Here is an 18,084-nt window from a genome sequence, read left to right as displayed (position 1 = left end):
AATCGAATACGCTAAAAAAGACTTTTAGTCCGTGGTACGAATAGTATTTTTCATATTGGATGGGTCCTAGGTATGAAATTGAAATTTTCGCATCGCTTCGCAAGTAAAATACCTTATGTTTGGAAATAGTATTTTACATGACTAGGGATAAAAAGATGAAAAGTATAGTTTTCGTGTGAATTTTCTTGATCCGAGGCGAAGCCGAGATCAATAAACACACGAAAACGAAACTTTTAATTTTTATCCCGAGTTATGTAATGGATTTTACATGCTGAGGGCGTCGAAAGTAGTGCTTGAAACATGAAAAGTACGGTTTTCGACGAATGTAGCATGTAAATTTTATTTGAAGGTTTGTACTATTACTTTCGAGAAATGAATTTTCAAAGTCAAAACGTCATGAAAAAATCGGCCCCCACGAAACCAAATTTTGACTTCAATCTGTCATATCGAAATCGAAAGTCCTTATCACCATTAATTTTGTAGGCATACCGTAACACAATTTTTCGACTAGACTCATGTTTTCTGTCGATTAACTTGTCTCATGGGTATTCTATTCTAATTGTGTTTAAAAGTAAATTGGGGTCAGTTTTTAGAGTAAAAAGTTTTTTTTTGGTTTTTAATTTTGTTTAATTGATTTTATTTTTCTGAAAGTGTTCCATTTCATTTATTATGTTTTATCAATAATCTAATTATCATAATAATAATAATACTTCTAAATTTCACTTTATTTTATTTGCCATTATAGGAGTTTTCGCTCACTATATTTTGCTTTCATACATTGTGTCGTTTTTCATCTCAATCTTTATCATTTCGTTCTGTTTTTCATTTTAATTTAAGTCTGATTTTATGTTGATGATATGGACACATTTTCTGGGATCAGGGGGCTGTGACTAATATTTAATATATTATTTGATTTAATATTTGGTTAAATTAATTTCTTTTTCACTATAATTATCTCGACAAAACAACTTCTTTTTTCATTATACAAGAATATTGTATATTGTAGTCTTCACACATTTGCATTCTAAATAAATTATTTACTTAAAATATATAGTAACGGTGCACATTCACGGTAAACATCCAGTATGGTCACCTTGTTGGTTTTTCCTTTTTTTTTATCTTGAAACATAGCTTAACTATTTTAACATAACAAATTTTCAATTTTTTGTTTAAATTGTAAAGTGCACTTTTCGTGTGGAAAGTTTAAACTTTGGACTACTTCGAGTGGTTGTGCATAATTCACAATTCTATGCGAAAGTTCAATCGGATATCAAGTACCATTAACTTGACTATCAAGTATGGGTGGTAACCTTGCTCTGCTCGTAAATATGTTCAACATTTTTCGTTTTGTTTTTGTAATGAATTATTAAAGTAGAGCTTTTAAGCCGACCGATAAAACATATACATGGCTCTCGGGTGGACCCATTTTATAGGTAATGTAAATATTTTCGAATTAACATTGCATAGTGTTGGTGGAAACGATTGACTAAATTTACCCAATCGCGACAGTCTTTTGGCGTAATTGCAAGAAAACCCTAAGGAAATTCTGTTTTATATAAATTTTGCAATTACTTCAGGCAGGTATCACGACATTATTAAATTGTGGAGGGTCCATATCTGAATTTAGAATGTAAAAGGTAAAGTACAAGGAGAAGCAGGGATGTCGCATCGAAACTGAATGTTCATCTTACATCAGCATACCCAAAATGTAAAAACTTCCAACGATTTTTGCTAACATTTTTCTGTTATTACGATGCCAGGTACCAGTTGGTGGTATCTTAATCGTTTAACACAAATACATTTTCTCTACGTACATGTCTTCCAAGAACACACAGTACTAAATGTTCATTTTTTTACGTCTGTTAAACCGTTAGCCTTAATTTAATGTCTAATTCAATTATTGTTCGTTCGCATTCACTTACATAACAATTTCATAAATAACAAATCAAATTTGCTGGAATATAAAAATTTAAAAAGAAAAAACACAAATCTCTGTAAAGTTAATTTAAATAAAAATGTAAAAAATATGTAAATACAAATGACGCATTGTCGCTATTTATGGCTAATAATTATGGAATTATTTCACTTTCTTAAAAAAAAAATTTAAAACGAGAATTGGAAAGAGACAGGGACTGTTTAATTACGAGTAATTTATTGCGAAGAACTTTTTTGACCACTACATATTTTCAATATTTTAAGAAGTAAAATGTTGTGGATATGAACGGGAAATAAATCTTTGAATAAATCGAAAATTAAGTTGTTTTCTTTCTATTACAAAATGCTGATAAAGTCTGTCTTCACATTTTTTTTACAGCGCAAGCAGAACACACAGAATTTAAATTTCATTTCAGTTATGATTCGCTAGAACTGTTCGTGCGCAAAATGGTAGAGGATTCTTAGAGCATTGGAACAGTGCCACTGTCGCCATGGACCGATGAGAAATGGTATTTTTGAAATGAAGATACGATTTCAATTGAAAATAGAGTAGCGCCAGAGGCCAGACAAAGTTGAAAATTCGAAGCTGTCTAACACAAAAAATCTTCGATCAAAAACTTTATTTGGCTTTATCTTGACACAAATTTTCTACGATGTCTGTTGGATGAGATATACTCAGATCAACCCTCGTTAGGACTCTCCGAACGCCCGAAAACAAAAGTCATAAGCTCGAGGTCCAGAAGACCAAGAAACAAAGAGAATAATAATAAAAAAAACTTTATATTTTCTGAGCTTTTTCTTAAACATTGGAGCGAGGAGTGTTCGTAATTTAAATTGTGCAGTAAGGTCTTAAAATATTTTTCGTACTTCGCTTAATGCAAAACAACAGCTGATTTTAAGTAGTGCTCTTGAAGAAAAGGTTTCCTTTAGCAGATCGACTCTATTTTCATCGATCTAACACAGGTTTTTTTTTGTAAAACTTGCAGAAAAGGTAGTACTCTACACGAATCTGTGAACCGACAAAGAAGATTTTCTAATCTACAGTTACATGTAGTGACATTTTAGCATGAATTTGTTCAGCTGTTTTTCAGCTGATCCACACAAACAATCAAAACTGTTCATACGACTTTATACGGCCTTACCACTACCATGAGCGGGCAGCAGCTTCAACCGTTACGGTTGAACCTTATAAACAAGTATAAATAGTTTTGACTACATGTGTGGATCAGTTGAAAAACAGCTGAAGCCAATTCTTGCTGAGATTTCACAGCCTCTGACTGTGTATGTCGTGTTACATGGTAAAAGAAAAGTAGTGAAAGGCTGCCACTTGCTTCGATTCGTTGTCTTAAAAATATTCTAATTTATTCGATGCATACGAGAGCATGCTTAAAGTGTATAAAAAAGACTTAGGAGATAAAATCATTTAAATGCTTAAAATTATTGTAATTATTCACATATGACTAGAAGTCAGGTGATTTCATATTTTACTACATAGAAATCCGTGATAGAAGTCAACGCTATATTCAATTGAGAGATTCCGGAAAATGAGATGTTCTCGTTGATCGAATGCGATTTAGGCTTTCATAGATTGATTCAGGACCGGACTGGTCGTACTGGGCTACCGAGCGCTCGATGGACATTTTCAATTTTTGTTTGAAAATTTCAATTTTTCGGGTCTTTCGAATTGTTTTGGGCATACATCACCTCAGAGCCTCAGAATTTTCTTGGCCTTAAAAATCATTTTAAAGAAAATTCGAGAAATTTCGAAAAACAAATATTTTTCCAAAACGAGTCGTGGTAGCCATTGCGTCCTGAATTGGTTGGATGTTTTTATACTAAATTAATGGAAAATGATATGATCATTTAGGTGGGATTGGGATATGGACTGAGCAAATTGTCTCCCGATTATTTTTTTTAATCGCATCTGGCTGAATTGTATAACAAATCCCACTAATGGAGATCGTCTGGCTATTTGACGTTAGGTGTGGGGGCTTTCTGTTGTGGTAACGTTTACATAGAGGGACTTTTAGGTAAGAACAAAGGAGCAAGTCAGCCCATCAAAAATCATTGCAGGGAGAACATTAAATGAAAACTCACACTGACATCACTGAAAAAGGTTTTTTTTTGCCCTCGGTTTTTTTGGAGGTCATTTCAGGACACATCTTATTTTGTTTGAATGCGATCGAAAGTCTAAATTATCTCAATATTTTGTTGCGTGGTGCATTTTTTCAACAAGAAACAGAAAAGCACAACGCCATTTAAACGTTTAATCATAACACTACACATTTGATTGCATCTAAAAAAAATGTTTTCCTCTTTTGATCAAAATTTTACTTATTAAGAATGATACGAAAATCCGGTGGCTAATTTATCCTCCTTCCTCGGACAACGTCCGTGCCTTTTATCATAACGGCCGTACTCACATGTTGGTGGATTGCATCGTCCCTCCAATATACATCTGGCATGGTGGACAAAAATATTGTACAAATTTGAAGAGCAGAGAATATAAAAAATTAAAAATTTTGAACGAGGGATGACACACATTTTGACCCATTCGATTGAGTTCAGAAGAAGTGTCTCATCTCGTCATTCTAAAACCAAGAAAATTACTCACTTTCGATCTTCCATTGAAAAATGCTCCCGTCCCTTTTTCTTCCAATCGCATGCATAGTTACTGGACGAACAATCGCAACGACATGTTCCATCCTCTTCGAGGACTTGTTCGAAAGCCTTGGTACATGTGCAAGAAATAATGGTAGCAAGACGCATTGGCTCTGGTCGCGGTGATTTGGCATTGGATTTGCTATCACAGAAACATTCGGTGTGATTGACGAATGTTCGCTTCTCGATGGTGCCGGTGCGCTGGTGAATTGATTTGACCTGAGGACAAGAGTAAATCAACATTGTTACGAATGGTCTGGTGAGTGTTTTTTTGGTCTGCGGTAGGTTGAAAACATCATGAGTTGTGGTGTAGGAAGTTATGGACACTATATGTTCAGTTCAGTACTTTACATTACTCCGTTTCATCTAATTTCTTTCATGGGTTTGATAGAGAATCTTTTGCTACATTAGTTTTAACATACTGCATTGCCAGATATCTTCGTTTACTTTTGTCGCCGCCTGAATTTTACAAGTTCGAAAACTTACCTCAACTAATCTGAAGTGAACTGAAAATATCGGAATCCGGAACAATTGCTAAAATTTCGAGTTAACTAAATGTTTCTGAACGTCAAAAGTGGTGTGCCTCTATGTATTACTCATTGGAGTAGAATGACGAAATCTTAAATTTGATATAAAAAGAGAAATCACGAAACAAAAGTGGTTGTGCATGTTTGTTCTATTGTAGATATTTTCCGTACGTTTCCTTCCGAGAACCCGAACCATGTTGTACAAATTGTTGGGAATGCGCGCTCTAAGCGAATCTATAAAAATTCATCGTAGCACAACATTACCATTCACTGTGGTGTTCTAAAGACATAAACATGAAACTACGTTAAATATGCATAAACCGAAATCAAATTTGTTGCAAATTCCATAACATTAGGGGCCTATATACACTGTTACAGGCTATCATTCTGTCGGATTTAATATGAACAAAAAAAAAATTGGATTTTCTATTCATACCATCATACCGATCCAGGAAATGCTCGACATATTTCGCTGGAAATATTTGAGGCCAAAAAAATGTTGAAAAAGTAGAACCTTCCGGTATGTATTCTGATTCGAAAAAGTGTAAAGCTACACAAAATGGGCGGAATAATGAATTAATGTATTCATTGAAGCTTTCAAGCATTTTCAATGGAACCGAACAATCCATTTTGAATGCAATCATGTATATCTTCGGAATATGGGGCAACATTGTGCTAGGGAAAAACATGTAGTTGCTAAAACGATTTTATTCGAATTGGCAAAGAGCATAGCACTCTCAAGCAAGGACAGACGCTGACATTGATGTCACTCAAATAGAGGGCTGAAACAATCAAAGTTAGCTATTCGTTTTCATACAATTGTTATCAAAATGTAAAAAATAGCCAACACCAACAAGAGTGCTTTTGGCCTTATAATTGAGTGAGGTCAAAGTCAGCTTCGGTGCTTGAGAGTGCTATGCAAAGGGTCAAGAACATACACTAACCAATCGTAATTTGACTATCGTCTTAATTTCCGTTTTCACACTAAAGTGCTAAATAGATTCAAGTGCGCAGTGTGTTAGAAGGTCACTTATCTTTCACTATAAACACATTTTCATAGCTGTGCTATCATGCGGTCTCTGACGTCTATGTCATCTGTTATCGAGACCGACGACCCAAATAAGCGATTTGTTGTAACGTATACAGTCTTATACAGTAATAGGACGGACGAAGTAATAGATTCAATGATTATACTGCCGATTGATATGCTTGCCGTTTGTGAAAGGTTAACTAATTTCATTTGTCTCAACATATATTTTGCTGTTAAAAGAATCGTGAATCAAAGCTCGTCGCTATTTTTTTTTCACCGCCAACAGGTGACATAGCCGTCCGTAACACGCTAAATCTGTTAGATTTCCCAGGAGACAGTGAACTTTTTCTCGCACGAAAATTAAATGAAATTTTAGCTGAAAAGTTCGAAAACTTCACAAAATGTGTAATTGAGCATTGAGCACCGAATTGTTATAAATTATCAGACTTTTAAGTACACACAAAACATCCAAAAAGGTTTAACCCTTTTGCTATTTCGCATACAGGCATGGCTTTAACATGGGGCGCCTGAAGAATTAGTTAAGAAGCGAAGGAAATGAAAAGCCATAAATCGAAATTAGTGAAGTGAAAAACTTTTCCTCATTTTCACACATTGATGGTTATCTGAAAAATGTTGATTGTAATTCACCCAAGTTTCTCGCTGAAGTTTCACTCGTCTCCGCATTTAATATGCGGTTTTGAACAGGATATACGCAACACAACACATACAGAACGTAGATGATATACAACAACAACAACATCGTCATATACTCGCCTTCAACTACGCGTCATGTAGTCTGGTATTCTAATCCCGAATAACATTTTTTGCACCTAATTTCCATTCCATTAATTTACCATCTCAAATGAAAATTAATCTTCGTGGCATTAAAATGAAGAAAAAAAATATTTTGCGGAATGGAAGAAAAATGGTTTGCTAACATAGGGACATATTGTTTACAAGACTTTGTCCTGATTCGTTGTGAGAGGGTGGACTATTTTCGGATCTGTCGTTATTTACGGTAATCGTTCCATTTGTAGATTTTCTCTGTTATTAAATTAAATCCTTTAACACGGGAAAACGACAGTGATTCAAGGATATTCATAAAATCCGTTGTTGTTTGGCCTATTTTTGGATGTTCGGTACAAAATCTATTACTTCATTCATTTTAACATACGATATTTAAGACGGCAGTGTGGTATAGAGCTGGTAGATAGAATACATTGGTACTAGTAAGGTATCATGCAATAACGGCATGTGTTCACGAAATGTCTTCTAGGAGGACTTTATTGTGTTTTCAATGATTATTTCTCGGAAAGTTAGGTAATTTTTTCAACAATGTTCTGAAGGTTTCGATGGTCCACGAATATCGAACATTTGACCTTGGGAGTTTTACTTATATTTAATGCCACAAGTTAGCTCGTGGTCCGATATTGTAGAAGAGGTCGAGCACACCATCCATGCCTAAACTAACAATCCACCATTGACCACTTTTTTGAAATTTTTATACTGACCATTAAAGTACATCTAGGTCGACAGAGATGTCGGTGCAGTCAGCAAGGCGGTGCTGGTAGGTCAAGGACACCTTGGGCAGTAAGTGCACACAATACTCTTTTTTAAGGCATATGATAGGCCTATATTTTGAGAACGTCTTGGGGAAAAACGTAAGTCTCAAAGGAACGAAATACGTTGTATCACGGTCTCAAATCTATTGTCTTTTAAGACTTGAGATCACGTATTTCGAATTTTTTTCAGATCTTCATTTTCACTCAGGAGCGCAGATAACAATTTTTTTTGGTAGTAATATCGGCAGCCACCATAGTTTGAAATAGATTGGCTATGCAAAATCGATTATGGTTCTATGAATTGAAATTCATTGCATTCACTCTAAACAGTCAACTGCTCAACACATGTCTGAGCATTTCATTTAGGACGATCTTACCGCTAAAATGAATTGTCATTTGTAAGCATTTGCGTCAAAGTCTAAGCAAATGAAAGAACTAAAAGTGGCTAGTCAAATCAGCCACTGCTGCCTGTCTGTTTACTATGTCGTGCTTCATTCTAGCTGCGCAATAATCGTCCATTCACTGAAATTCCCAAAATTTCCCATAAAAACAATATCAGTCTGTGCTGACTGCCACAAACACGACAAAAAGAAGTCTCGGACATTTCATTAAAATTAACATTTTTCGGTAATTCTATCGCGGAAAGTACAACACATACCAGTGCATAATCAAATGGAAAATGAGTTCAACGATTCATGTGGAGACAATTTATTGCATTTTAATTGATGTACCCGTGCAACATATCTACACAATATACGAAAACATACCCGAAAAAGAAGCAAAAGACCGAAAGATGTTAATTGGATCTTTCTCTCTTGTCTATTCAAATTAGCTGTGAATGTGATAATTTATCACGAATGCATAAGTGACACGAAAATGAAATGGAAACGAATATACTCGCTATCATTATAGGAGGAATGCCAACCTTATCATTCGCACGTAATTGTTCGATTGCTAGTAAGATTGCTAGACGCGAAACAGTCGGAGTAGATACAGAACCTCTGCGGTACGTATTGTATGCGTGAGTCTTAAAATGTTTAATTAAGATGCCAAACCAAAGTTACAGAGAGAAGAAGAAATGAAAAAAAATGTGTAAGAAGCCGACTGATGTATAATTCAACAATTTGTATGGTAATTAACACACTTGATATTTTATCACATCACACAGTCCATAATACAATATTGTGCTGAAACTACTTTGACGACAAGACATTTTTCTTTTTACTACAAATGCTATGGTATCTCTATAGATATATAAATACATAAAGATGAACGAGGCAATCAAAAGAATTCAAAACGGCATGAGATATGCAACGATAATGTGAACAACTTTAAATGAGATGTTTATCAGCTGGAAAACTAGTTTTTGGATAAGAATTTTTTTTTTATCTTGGAAACTTATTTAATCGTTTTTATCAATTCGTTTAAGAAATCTCGACGAAATGAACATAATGTTTATTAATTGAGTCACTCCGTCATCACCATATAAAGAAAGTAACGAGCTCCAATTATATGTACGACAAAAAAATCTTCTAATAAATAATTGTTGACTGATGCGAATGCTGTGTGCGGAGATGTGTGTCTAGATATTTATTGTCAACCGAATTTAGAATTGTCTGTTTGATGTGTTTTTCGGGAGAAAGAGAAAAGAAAAAAAAATCTGTGAAAGAGTTGAGACTCTAAATTTATGTGGCCATTAAATATTGATGTTGTGGGATACTACTTGAATTTAATGATTTTTGAGGGAGTAAACAATCTGGTTATCATATTTGTTTATTCAATACGAATTGATATATGGGCCGACATCATCGTTTCGTTTTTCTTTTGAACAAACGATGCGACATTACATTGATGATGTGAAAATATTATGACTTATACACTCAGTGGCTATAAAGTAGGTAGAACTAAATGCAATAAACATGAGTGTGCATGCTAAAGGAGATAACATTTTATAGCAAATGATGCGATGCGATGGTCTTTCGAAATATATTTTACAGAAATAGTCATTAGGTTGAGATGATACGGAATTTCATATTTGCTAAAGTTTGAAATTCCTTTGATCACAACACTCAAGTTCTACATCTTTATCGTAAATTAAAAATTCCACTGTAGCATGAGTTGGGTAAATTTACTAAATTTGAATTTGAGCTAGACTTGAATTCTACGTTTGACTTAAAAAAAACTCTTATGTCTATGTGAAAGTCGACAAAGCTTGTATGTTTAAGACATTCCATCGGAAAAATCGCCTCTCATAGGTTTTAAGTGGTGCTTCAGTGGCACTTAAAATCAGATGAATAAGACGTTGTCCTCGTAAAAATTGACTTCATTGATTAGAGTCAAACGTGAATTCTATTACTTTCACTCCTCATCTCGGGGGCGAAATCTGAAAGTATCAACTTTCGTAGTTGGTATAAAAAGAGTTATTTACGCAAATGGTGACTTGCACAATCTTTAAAAGCTACGAACTTTATATGCCATCTGCTGCATAAATCATTGTATGAATGTCGGTGCAAAGTACTCTGTTTGGCCTCGTGTCATAAACATCTAGAGCCTAATAAAGTACTTTGCACTCATTTTCATAAATAACCTCAACCATTATGACGAGTGCAAAAAGGATTTTTTTGAAAGCGGACCAAGTTCCATCGGAGCCATTTTTTAGCGACGCTTGGTTTACATGCCCAGATTGCCCTTGGCCCCAAAAAGCCTAAGATCGCAGTCGTTTAATTTTAATATTATTTTTTTGGCTGGTGAACTAGGCACATAGAGGTAGACTACCTAGAGGAATTATGACCGAAATTCATTGAAAAATTATATCACTAACACGAAAACGTCAACTTTGCTTTGCTTTTGACATTATGAGTCCCGTGTACTGTCTGTACACGGAGCGACTAGACATGTAAACAAAGCGTCGCGTCGCCAAAATAAACTCCGACGGAGCCTGGTTCACTTTCAAAACAATCCCTCAAAGTACTTTAGATGTTAGTGAGCCTTATAAAGTACTTTGCACCGAGATTCATTCAACGATTTATGTAACAGAGCAACGCACTTCAAGCAAAAGTGGTTCAACCTTCTAGTGTGAGCTGCCAAATAGAGTACTCTTTTGTATGAAAAAACTTTCCAGATTTTTTTACAGTGCCAAAATTTGTTTAATACACTGTCCTGTTTTAGGAACATAGACATCTAATGTTTTCAAACCTTACTTATAAAGGGCTTTTTACGAGCGAATTAGAGGTGTCCAGCACGAGCCGGACGCGAGTTTTGAAATCGAATTCGCTAAAAAAAAGAACACCCCGGTGAAAAAAAAAAACGTATTTGAGACCCTTTTTGAGACCGAAACTTTTGTATGGCCGTGAGACTACGTATTTCGAGCCTTTGAGAATATTTGAGACCGAGAATTTATCGAAATAGTTCATCGGAGTTCATCCAAAATTCATGAGACGTCTCTCTTTAGACTCATTTGAGGATGTTCTAGTCTGACTGAGTGGTCTGCTTTCGGATTTGCTAGACGTAGTGAGACTGACTGAGTGGTCTGCTTTCGGATTTGCTAGACGTAGTGAGACTGGATGAGTGGTCTGCTTTCGGATTTGCTAGACGTAGTGAGACTGGATGAGTGGTCTGGTCTCGGATTTGCTAGACGTAGTGAGACTGGATGAGTGGTCTGGTTTCGGATTTGCTAGACGTAGTGAGACTGGATGAGTGGTCTGGTTTCGGATTTGCTAGACGTAGTGAGACTGGATGAGTGGTCTGGTTTCGGATTTGCTAGACGTAGTGAGACTGACTGAGTGGTCTCATTTTGGATTTGTTGGACCTTGTGAGACTGGATGAGTGGTCTCATTTTGGATTTGTTGGACCTTGTGAGACTGGATGAGTGGTCTCATTTTGGATTTGTTAGACCTTGTGAGACTGGATGAGTGGTCTCCTTTTGGGTTTGTTAGACGTTGTGAGAATGGATGAGTGGTCTCATTTTGGATTTGTTAGACCTTGTGAGACTGGATGAGGATAAATGAGTGTCATAAAAAAAAAAACTTTTTCAGACTTCTAATTTTTGAGTTTTTTCTAGACCGTTTGAGACTTCTCTTTTTTCAGTTTTTTCTAGACCGTTTGAGACTTTTCATATTTGATTTCTTTTTAGAACTTTTTTCTTCGTTCGTTATTTATCGGAAGATTTTTTTTGTACTTCTATGTTGAGTTCACAGATGGCCACTACCCTTTACTTTTTTAGGTCTTTTTTCCATAGGAAAAAAAGACCTATTGTGGGCACTTCATCTGTCCGTCCGTCCGTCCGTCCGTCCGTCCGTCCGTCCGTCCGTCCGTCCGTCTGTCCGTCTGTCCGTCCGTCCGTCTGTGTCACAAATAAAATGTGATTGATAAAAGTTCAAATTGCAATGCTACTATGAACAAACCAACACCAGGCAAATCAATTATTATTTGTTATCTGGTAACCAATCGCTCATAGCAGACATTGCAATTTGAAAGTTTGGTAGTTGTTGGTAGTTGGACCCCCAAAATATTTAGCAGCAGAGATGTTTACCGTTTGAGAGCTACGCACCGAATGACGAAATTATTCTGCCTGCTTGCCTATTTATAACTCAACAATTTGGTAGTTGACTACCACGTTGGTAAATTGCAATGCTACTATGAGCAAACCAACACCAGGCAAATCAATTATTATTTGTTATCTGGTAACCGATCGTTCATAGCAGACATTGCAATTTGGTAGTTGTTGGTAGTTAGACCCCCAAACTATATAGCAGCAAAGATGTTTCTTACTCGAGAGACGCACACCGACTGACGAAATTATTCGGCCTGCTGGTCTATTTATAAATCGAGTATTTGGTAGTTGACTACCAAAGTGGTAGTTGAATGACTACCAAAGTGGTAGTTGACTGACTACCAAAGTGGTAGTTGACTGACTACCAAAGTGGTAGTTGACTGACTACCAAAGTGGTAGTTGACTGACTACCAAAGTGGTAGTGGACTGACTACCAAAGTGGTAGTTGACTGACTACCAAAGTGGTAGTTGACTGACTACCAAAGTGGTAGTTGACTGACTACCAAAGTGGTAGTTGACTGACTACCAAAGTGGTAGTTGACTACCAAAGTGATAGTTGACTACCAACATGGTAGTTGACTAATACGGATGTTGTAGATATTTTTACTGTTTGATAGCTGCACACCGACTGATGAAATTAATCGGCTTGCTTGCCTATTTATAATTCCAAAATTTGGTAGTTGAATACCAAAGTGGTACTTGAATGAGTACCAAGCTAGTAGTAAACAGAAATTGAAAAAAAAAATGAAAAAAGACCTCACCAGGCTTCAGCCGGTCTATTCTTGTTTATAATTCGCTAGACCAAACTGACTGAAATTGTAGAATCGTTAGTAATATTTGAATTTTTTTATTTTACCTTTTTTTATTTGTAATGTTTTTTCCGGTCACCCATCCAAGTACTAACCGCGACGAATGATGCTTAACTTTCAATTTGGACGGCCGTCGACGTTCACGTGCTGCTAAATCAGATATATCTATTTGGAGTTCTAATTTTGAACCGTTGTTACAATTTCCGAGGTCGGATGAGCAGTCTCATTGGCAGGAGGCTTGAGACCGAGTGAGTGGTCTTTTTTGAAGAAAATAATTTCTTCAATTACTGAGACCGGTTCAGTGGTCTCATTTGAAGAAAATATTTTCTTCGATATCTGAGACCGAGTGAGTGGTCTTTTTGGAAGAAAATATTTTCTTCAATTACTGAGACCGGTTGAGTGGTCTCATTTGAAGAAAATATTTTCTTTGATATCTGAGACCGGTTGAGTGGTCTCATTTGAAGAAAATATTTTCTTTGATATCTGAGACCGGTAGAGTGGTCTCATTTGAAGAAATCATTTTTTCGATTTCTGAGACCGGTAGAGTGGTCTCATTTGAAGAAATCATTTTTTCGATTTCTGAGACCGGTTTAGTGGTCTCATTTGAAGAAATAATTTTTTCGATTTCTGAGACCGGTTTAGTGGTCTCATTTGAAGAAAATATTATCTTCGATTACTGAGACCGGTTCAGTGGTCTCATTTGAAGAAAATATTTTCTTTGATATCTGAGACCGGTTGAGTGGTCTCATTTGAAGAAAATATTTTCTTTGATATCTGAGACCGGTTGAGTGGTTGAGTGGAATAAAACGTTTGATTTAATTTAAAACAGTTGTCTCACTGGATCTGCAGAACGAACCAAAAGAACGCAAAACCTCAACTATTCGGTTGCATTTATTTATAAAATTAGCATTTTCTTCGAAAGAGACCACTCGACCGGTCTCAAAGAATTGAAAAAATATTTTCTTCGAAAGAGACCACTCGACCGGTCTCAAAGAATTGAAAAAATATTTTCTTCAAAAGAGACCACTCGACCGGTCTCAAAGAATTGAAAAAATATTTTCTTCAAAAGAGACCACTCGACCGGTCTCAAAGAATTGCCAAAAATATTTTCTTCAAAAGAGACCACTCGACCGGTCTCAAAGAATTGCCAAAAATATTTTCTTCAACAGAGACCACTCGACCGGTCTCAAAGCATTGAAAAAATATTTTCTTCAAAAGAGACCACTCGACCGGTCTCAAAGAATTGAAAAAATATTTTCTTCAAATGAGAACACTCAACCGGTCTCAGAAATCGGAAAAATTATTTCTTCAAATGAGACCACTCAACCGGTCTCAGATATCAAAGAAAATATTTTCTTCAAATGAGACCACTCAACCGGTCTCAGATATCAAAGAAAATATTTTCTTCAAATGAGACCACTCAACCGGTCTCAGTAATTGAAGAAAATATTTTCTTCCAAAAAGACCACTCACTCGGTCTCAGATATCAAAGAAAATATTTTCTTCAAACAAGACCACTCAACCGGTCTCAGATATCAAAGAAAATATTTTCTTCAAACAAGACCACTCAACCGGTCTCAGATATCGAAGAAAATATTTTCTTCAAACGAGACCACTCATCCAGTTTCGCACAGTTCACCAATAAATGTTAGCAAAGAGACTACTTGTTCCGTCTCAAGCGATCTGGACATATAACTGCAACGAGACCACTCATCCAGTCTCGCACAGTTCACCAATAAATGTTAGCAAAGAGACTACTTGTTTCGTCTCAAGCGATCTGAGTATATTACTGCAACGAGACGACTCATCCAGTCTCGCACAGTCTGGCGAAATAATATTCGAAAAGAGACTACTCGTTTGGTCTACGGTATTCTCATTTGTTCATCCGAAATGATTTTAGCAAAAACAAAAATATTTTGAGACCTAATTGAGAATTCCAGCAATTTTGAGACTGGAATTAGACCGTTGAGAATACGTATTTCATGGTCTCGTGAGACCGACATTTTCACTGGGGCAATGTGTTCCCTAAACGACGTAGAAAATACACGTTATCTTAACACTAGTTAGGTAATAGTTATTTATGCAATCGAGATGCAAAGTATAGGCCGATCGCGAGCCTATTAAAGTACTTTGCATCAACACGCACAACGTTTTAAATCACAGAGGCATATGAAGTGTGCAAATTTTGCATTTTAACTGATCTCATAAGAATGTAATTTTTGTGGGTTTCGTTTGTTTCTTTCGTTTTATTTGTTACACACCTATTCCACCACATAGAACTAGCGTTTGTCTTTACGTTTATTCAATTCCACACGTACGTGTGAGTGAAACGACACTCTTTACGCTTCTTTTGTTGACAACATGTAGAACAATGAGGAACTAGACAAGAGCACAAAAAATCTTAATTTTCATTGTAAACAATCACTCTTCAATTTTGATCGATCACATTGCTTTGCATTTTCTCAAACGCTGTAACAACTCATACAAATTCCATATCAACACTGCTTTGAGTGTTGTAATATCACATCAAACGGGTGCTGAGATAAGTCACTTTACAACACTAAAATGAGTGCTAAAAAGAGTGATATTTCAATTCTCGGTGGCTCAAACATTTTACAACACGGTTCAAAGTAAAAGCTTTTTTCAATATAATTGTACGCCCCCTTAAAATATGCTTTCTAACTCTAGTTTAATCCTTTCATAGTCGGCTAACATATCACCAGTATAATTGTAGAATCTACTATTTCATTTGAGATCTACATTTTCAGTGTGTGTTTGTGCTTGTTGTTAAATTACATATAAACGAATCTAGTTGCAAAATCTTCTTCTTCATTATTTAAAGACATTTTTATACATTTTGCTATATAAATCTGAGATCGCCATTGATGTTTTTTGTCGTCGTTGTAGATAACAGATGAGACAACCGTCCACTGATTTTCTGTAATAACGGAGTTTACTGTGGCACACTCTACGAATGTAAAATAAAAGAGATCCAGAAAACAATTTAGTTTTCCGAGTTTTCCAGTTGGAAATATTTTTTCGTCGACAATCGACAAATGGAATGAAAAGAACAATTTTTTTTTTACTTACATAAAAATACAAGTCAACATGTTCGTATAATTTGACCGCACACGTTCGCGAATCCGTTAAACAGCAGCCGGCATCGTCACCACATCTGTGCAAAATCGTACAATGAGGTGTGTACAATTTATCTGGATCGTTCTGTACAGCAATGACTCTGGGTTTTGGCCATTTGCATATTGCTTCCGAATACATTTTGTTGGCGTGATCAGCAGCCAGAGCTACGAATGAGAGACGCATACAAATCTTTAGCGTAAAATATATTTGAAAATGAATAAATTACATTGAGATTCGCAATGTTATAACAAAGGTAAACGAAGGAAAATTAAAAGTGAAAAAAACGGGAAGACTGTGGTTCGTGTAGCCATACTCTATCATAGAGATGGGAAACACAACCGAAATCTCTTCCATCTATCTAAAACAACGACGCCTGTTAAATCAATGTGGGTGTGTAAGACGTAGGACGATAGAAAAATAAATTTACGGCAATTTAACGCGATGATTATGTAATGTTACCAACCCGTACGAAAACAAACGAGGAATAAAAAAAGGTTCATCGTAAAACTCTTACGACGAGGAGGAGGGAACACAGAAATTGTTATAAAATTGGCAATAAATTTTATTACTTCCTCACATGCGATCTAATGTAATTTTCATATACACATCATCCTATGCGTACCTTGTTCTTTCTTCTGATTTGAAAGATAATTTTGTCGTGAATCTTTGACTGCATCACGAGTACCTAACGTTTCGAACTTGTGTTTTGTCAATGTGCCTGGAATGTATGATTTTGAGTAGATATCGTCTGAATCCTGTAACGAAAGAAAAACAATATCAAAAATCAAATCAAATTTGCGTTGAAATGAAACAAAATATTTTATTTAAAAAAAAAAAATCTTTTCTTTATTATCTGGTTTCGCATTCCATTATTTATGATATAAAAACAAGATTTTCTGTCTGAAATATATTACACCAAAGAAGTACCTTCCGTCAAAGGAAAATCAACTTGTAATTTACAAAAGAAAGATGCAGAGTCAATTGGGTTGCCACTGAAGGGAGAGGACAATGTGCGACAAGGTTGTTAGGGAAGATACTTAAGTTCTTGAAATAATCAAAGGGATTAGTTTCTATGATAAAATAGTCCAATACCATCCACTTTCCCGTGATGAATGCAGTTGTGTTTTGTGAAATTACTAGAAAACTGTTGAAAACTTTTCTTAGAATAACATTCATGGAACTTTATCCCAACTACTATCGAACCGAATTCAAAAGAGTCCCACAGATTTTATGCTTCGTTTGAAATTTTGCTACAAACGGGCCACAGCACAGAATTAATTTCAAAATATGAGTGATCAGCTTAAGCAAATTTCGGCTCAAAGTTGATTTCCCCTTCTGTAAGAAAAAAAATCGAATACTTTTTCTAACTCTTCCACAGCAGATGCCATCAATGAAAGTGTAAAACAGGTATGGTCTATTGTTCGCCCGGAGGACATAAAAATTTGATTTTCGTACTTAAACGCACTCATTTTCATATTATTTTGACATAAAATGTGAGTGTGTTTAAGACGAATTCGCCGATCGACCATACCTGTTCTAGACTTTCATTGGATGCCATAGACTTCCATAGAGAGACAAACCAACAAACAAATATTAGACTCGATTAAATAGATACGCGTACTATCATGAAGTATAGTTCAATCAAACCGTCTAGTGAATTGTAATGTACGAATAATCAAATGAAGAAATTAGAATTTCAAACAAATATTTCACTCTAACAAACAACATTGCTAATTTCATGACAATGTAAATTTAGTGTCTATGTTGTATAACAAGCTTGACTAATGTTAGATCACTGCATTACTAATAGTAATAAATCATCTTCAAGGACGTTTGAAATGGCATCCACGTTAGAAACAAAATCTCGTGA

The 18,084-nt window shown here is 35.6% G+C and overlaps 1 protein-coding gene and 1 long non-coding RNA gene across 2 annotated transcripts in view; both read right to left on the bottom strand.

Annotated features, from left to right (window-relative positions):
• Positions 1 to 1,118: 1,118 nt before the first annotated feature.
• LOC119079153 overlaps positions 1,119 to 18,084 on the bottom strand; it is an 85,131-nt gene continuing 68,165 nt past the window's right edge. The window contains exons 2-5 of the mRNA XM_037186969.1: positions 16,837 to 16,969; positions 16,167 to 16,378; positions 4,550 to 4,815; positions 1,119 to 4,393 (exon numbers count right to left, since the gene is read on the bottom strand). Coding sequence (XP_037042864.1) covers positions 4,273 to 4,393; positions 4,550 to 4,815; positions 16,167 to 16,378; positions 16,837 to 16,969 — 732 coding nt within the window. The 3' untranslated portion in view covers positions 1,119 to 4,272. The remainder of the gene's footprint in view (positions 4,394 to 4,549; positions 4,816 to 16,166; positions 16,379 to 16,836; positions 16,970 to 18,084) is intronic.
• On the bottom strand, positions 17,363 to 18,071 carry LOC119079155. The gene is made up of 3 exons (XR_005088119.1): positions 18,019 to 18,071; positions 17,862 to 17,864; positions 17,363 to 17,373 (listed from the first exon to the last, which is right to left on the bottom strand). It is a non-coding gene; the product is annotated as an uncharacterized LOC119079155 (long non-coding RNA).

This window comes from Bradysia coprophila, unplaced genomic scaffold (assembly GCF_014529535.1).
Source record: "Bradysia coprophila strain Holo2 unplaced genomic scaffold, BU_Bcop_v1 contig_297, whole genome shotgun sequence".
Lineage (NCBI taxonomy): Eukaryota > Metazoa > Arthropoda > Insecta > Diptera > Sciaridae > Bradysia > Bradysia coprophila.
This window is presented reverse-complemented; position numbering and strand designations above follow the sequence as displayed.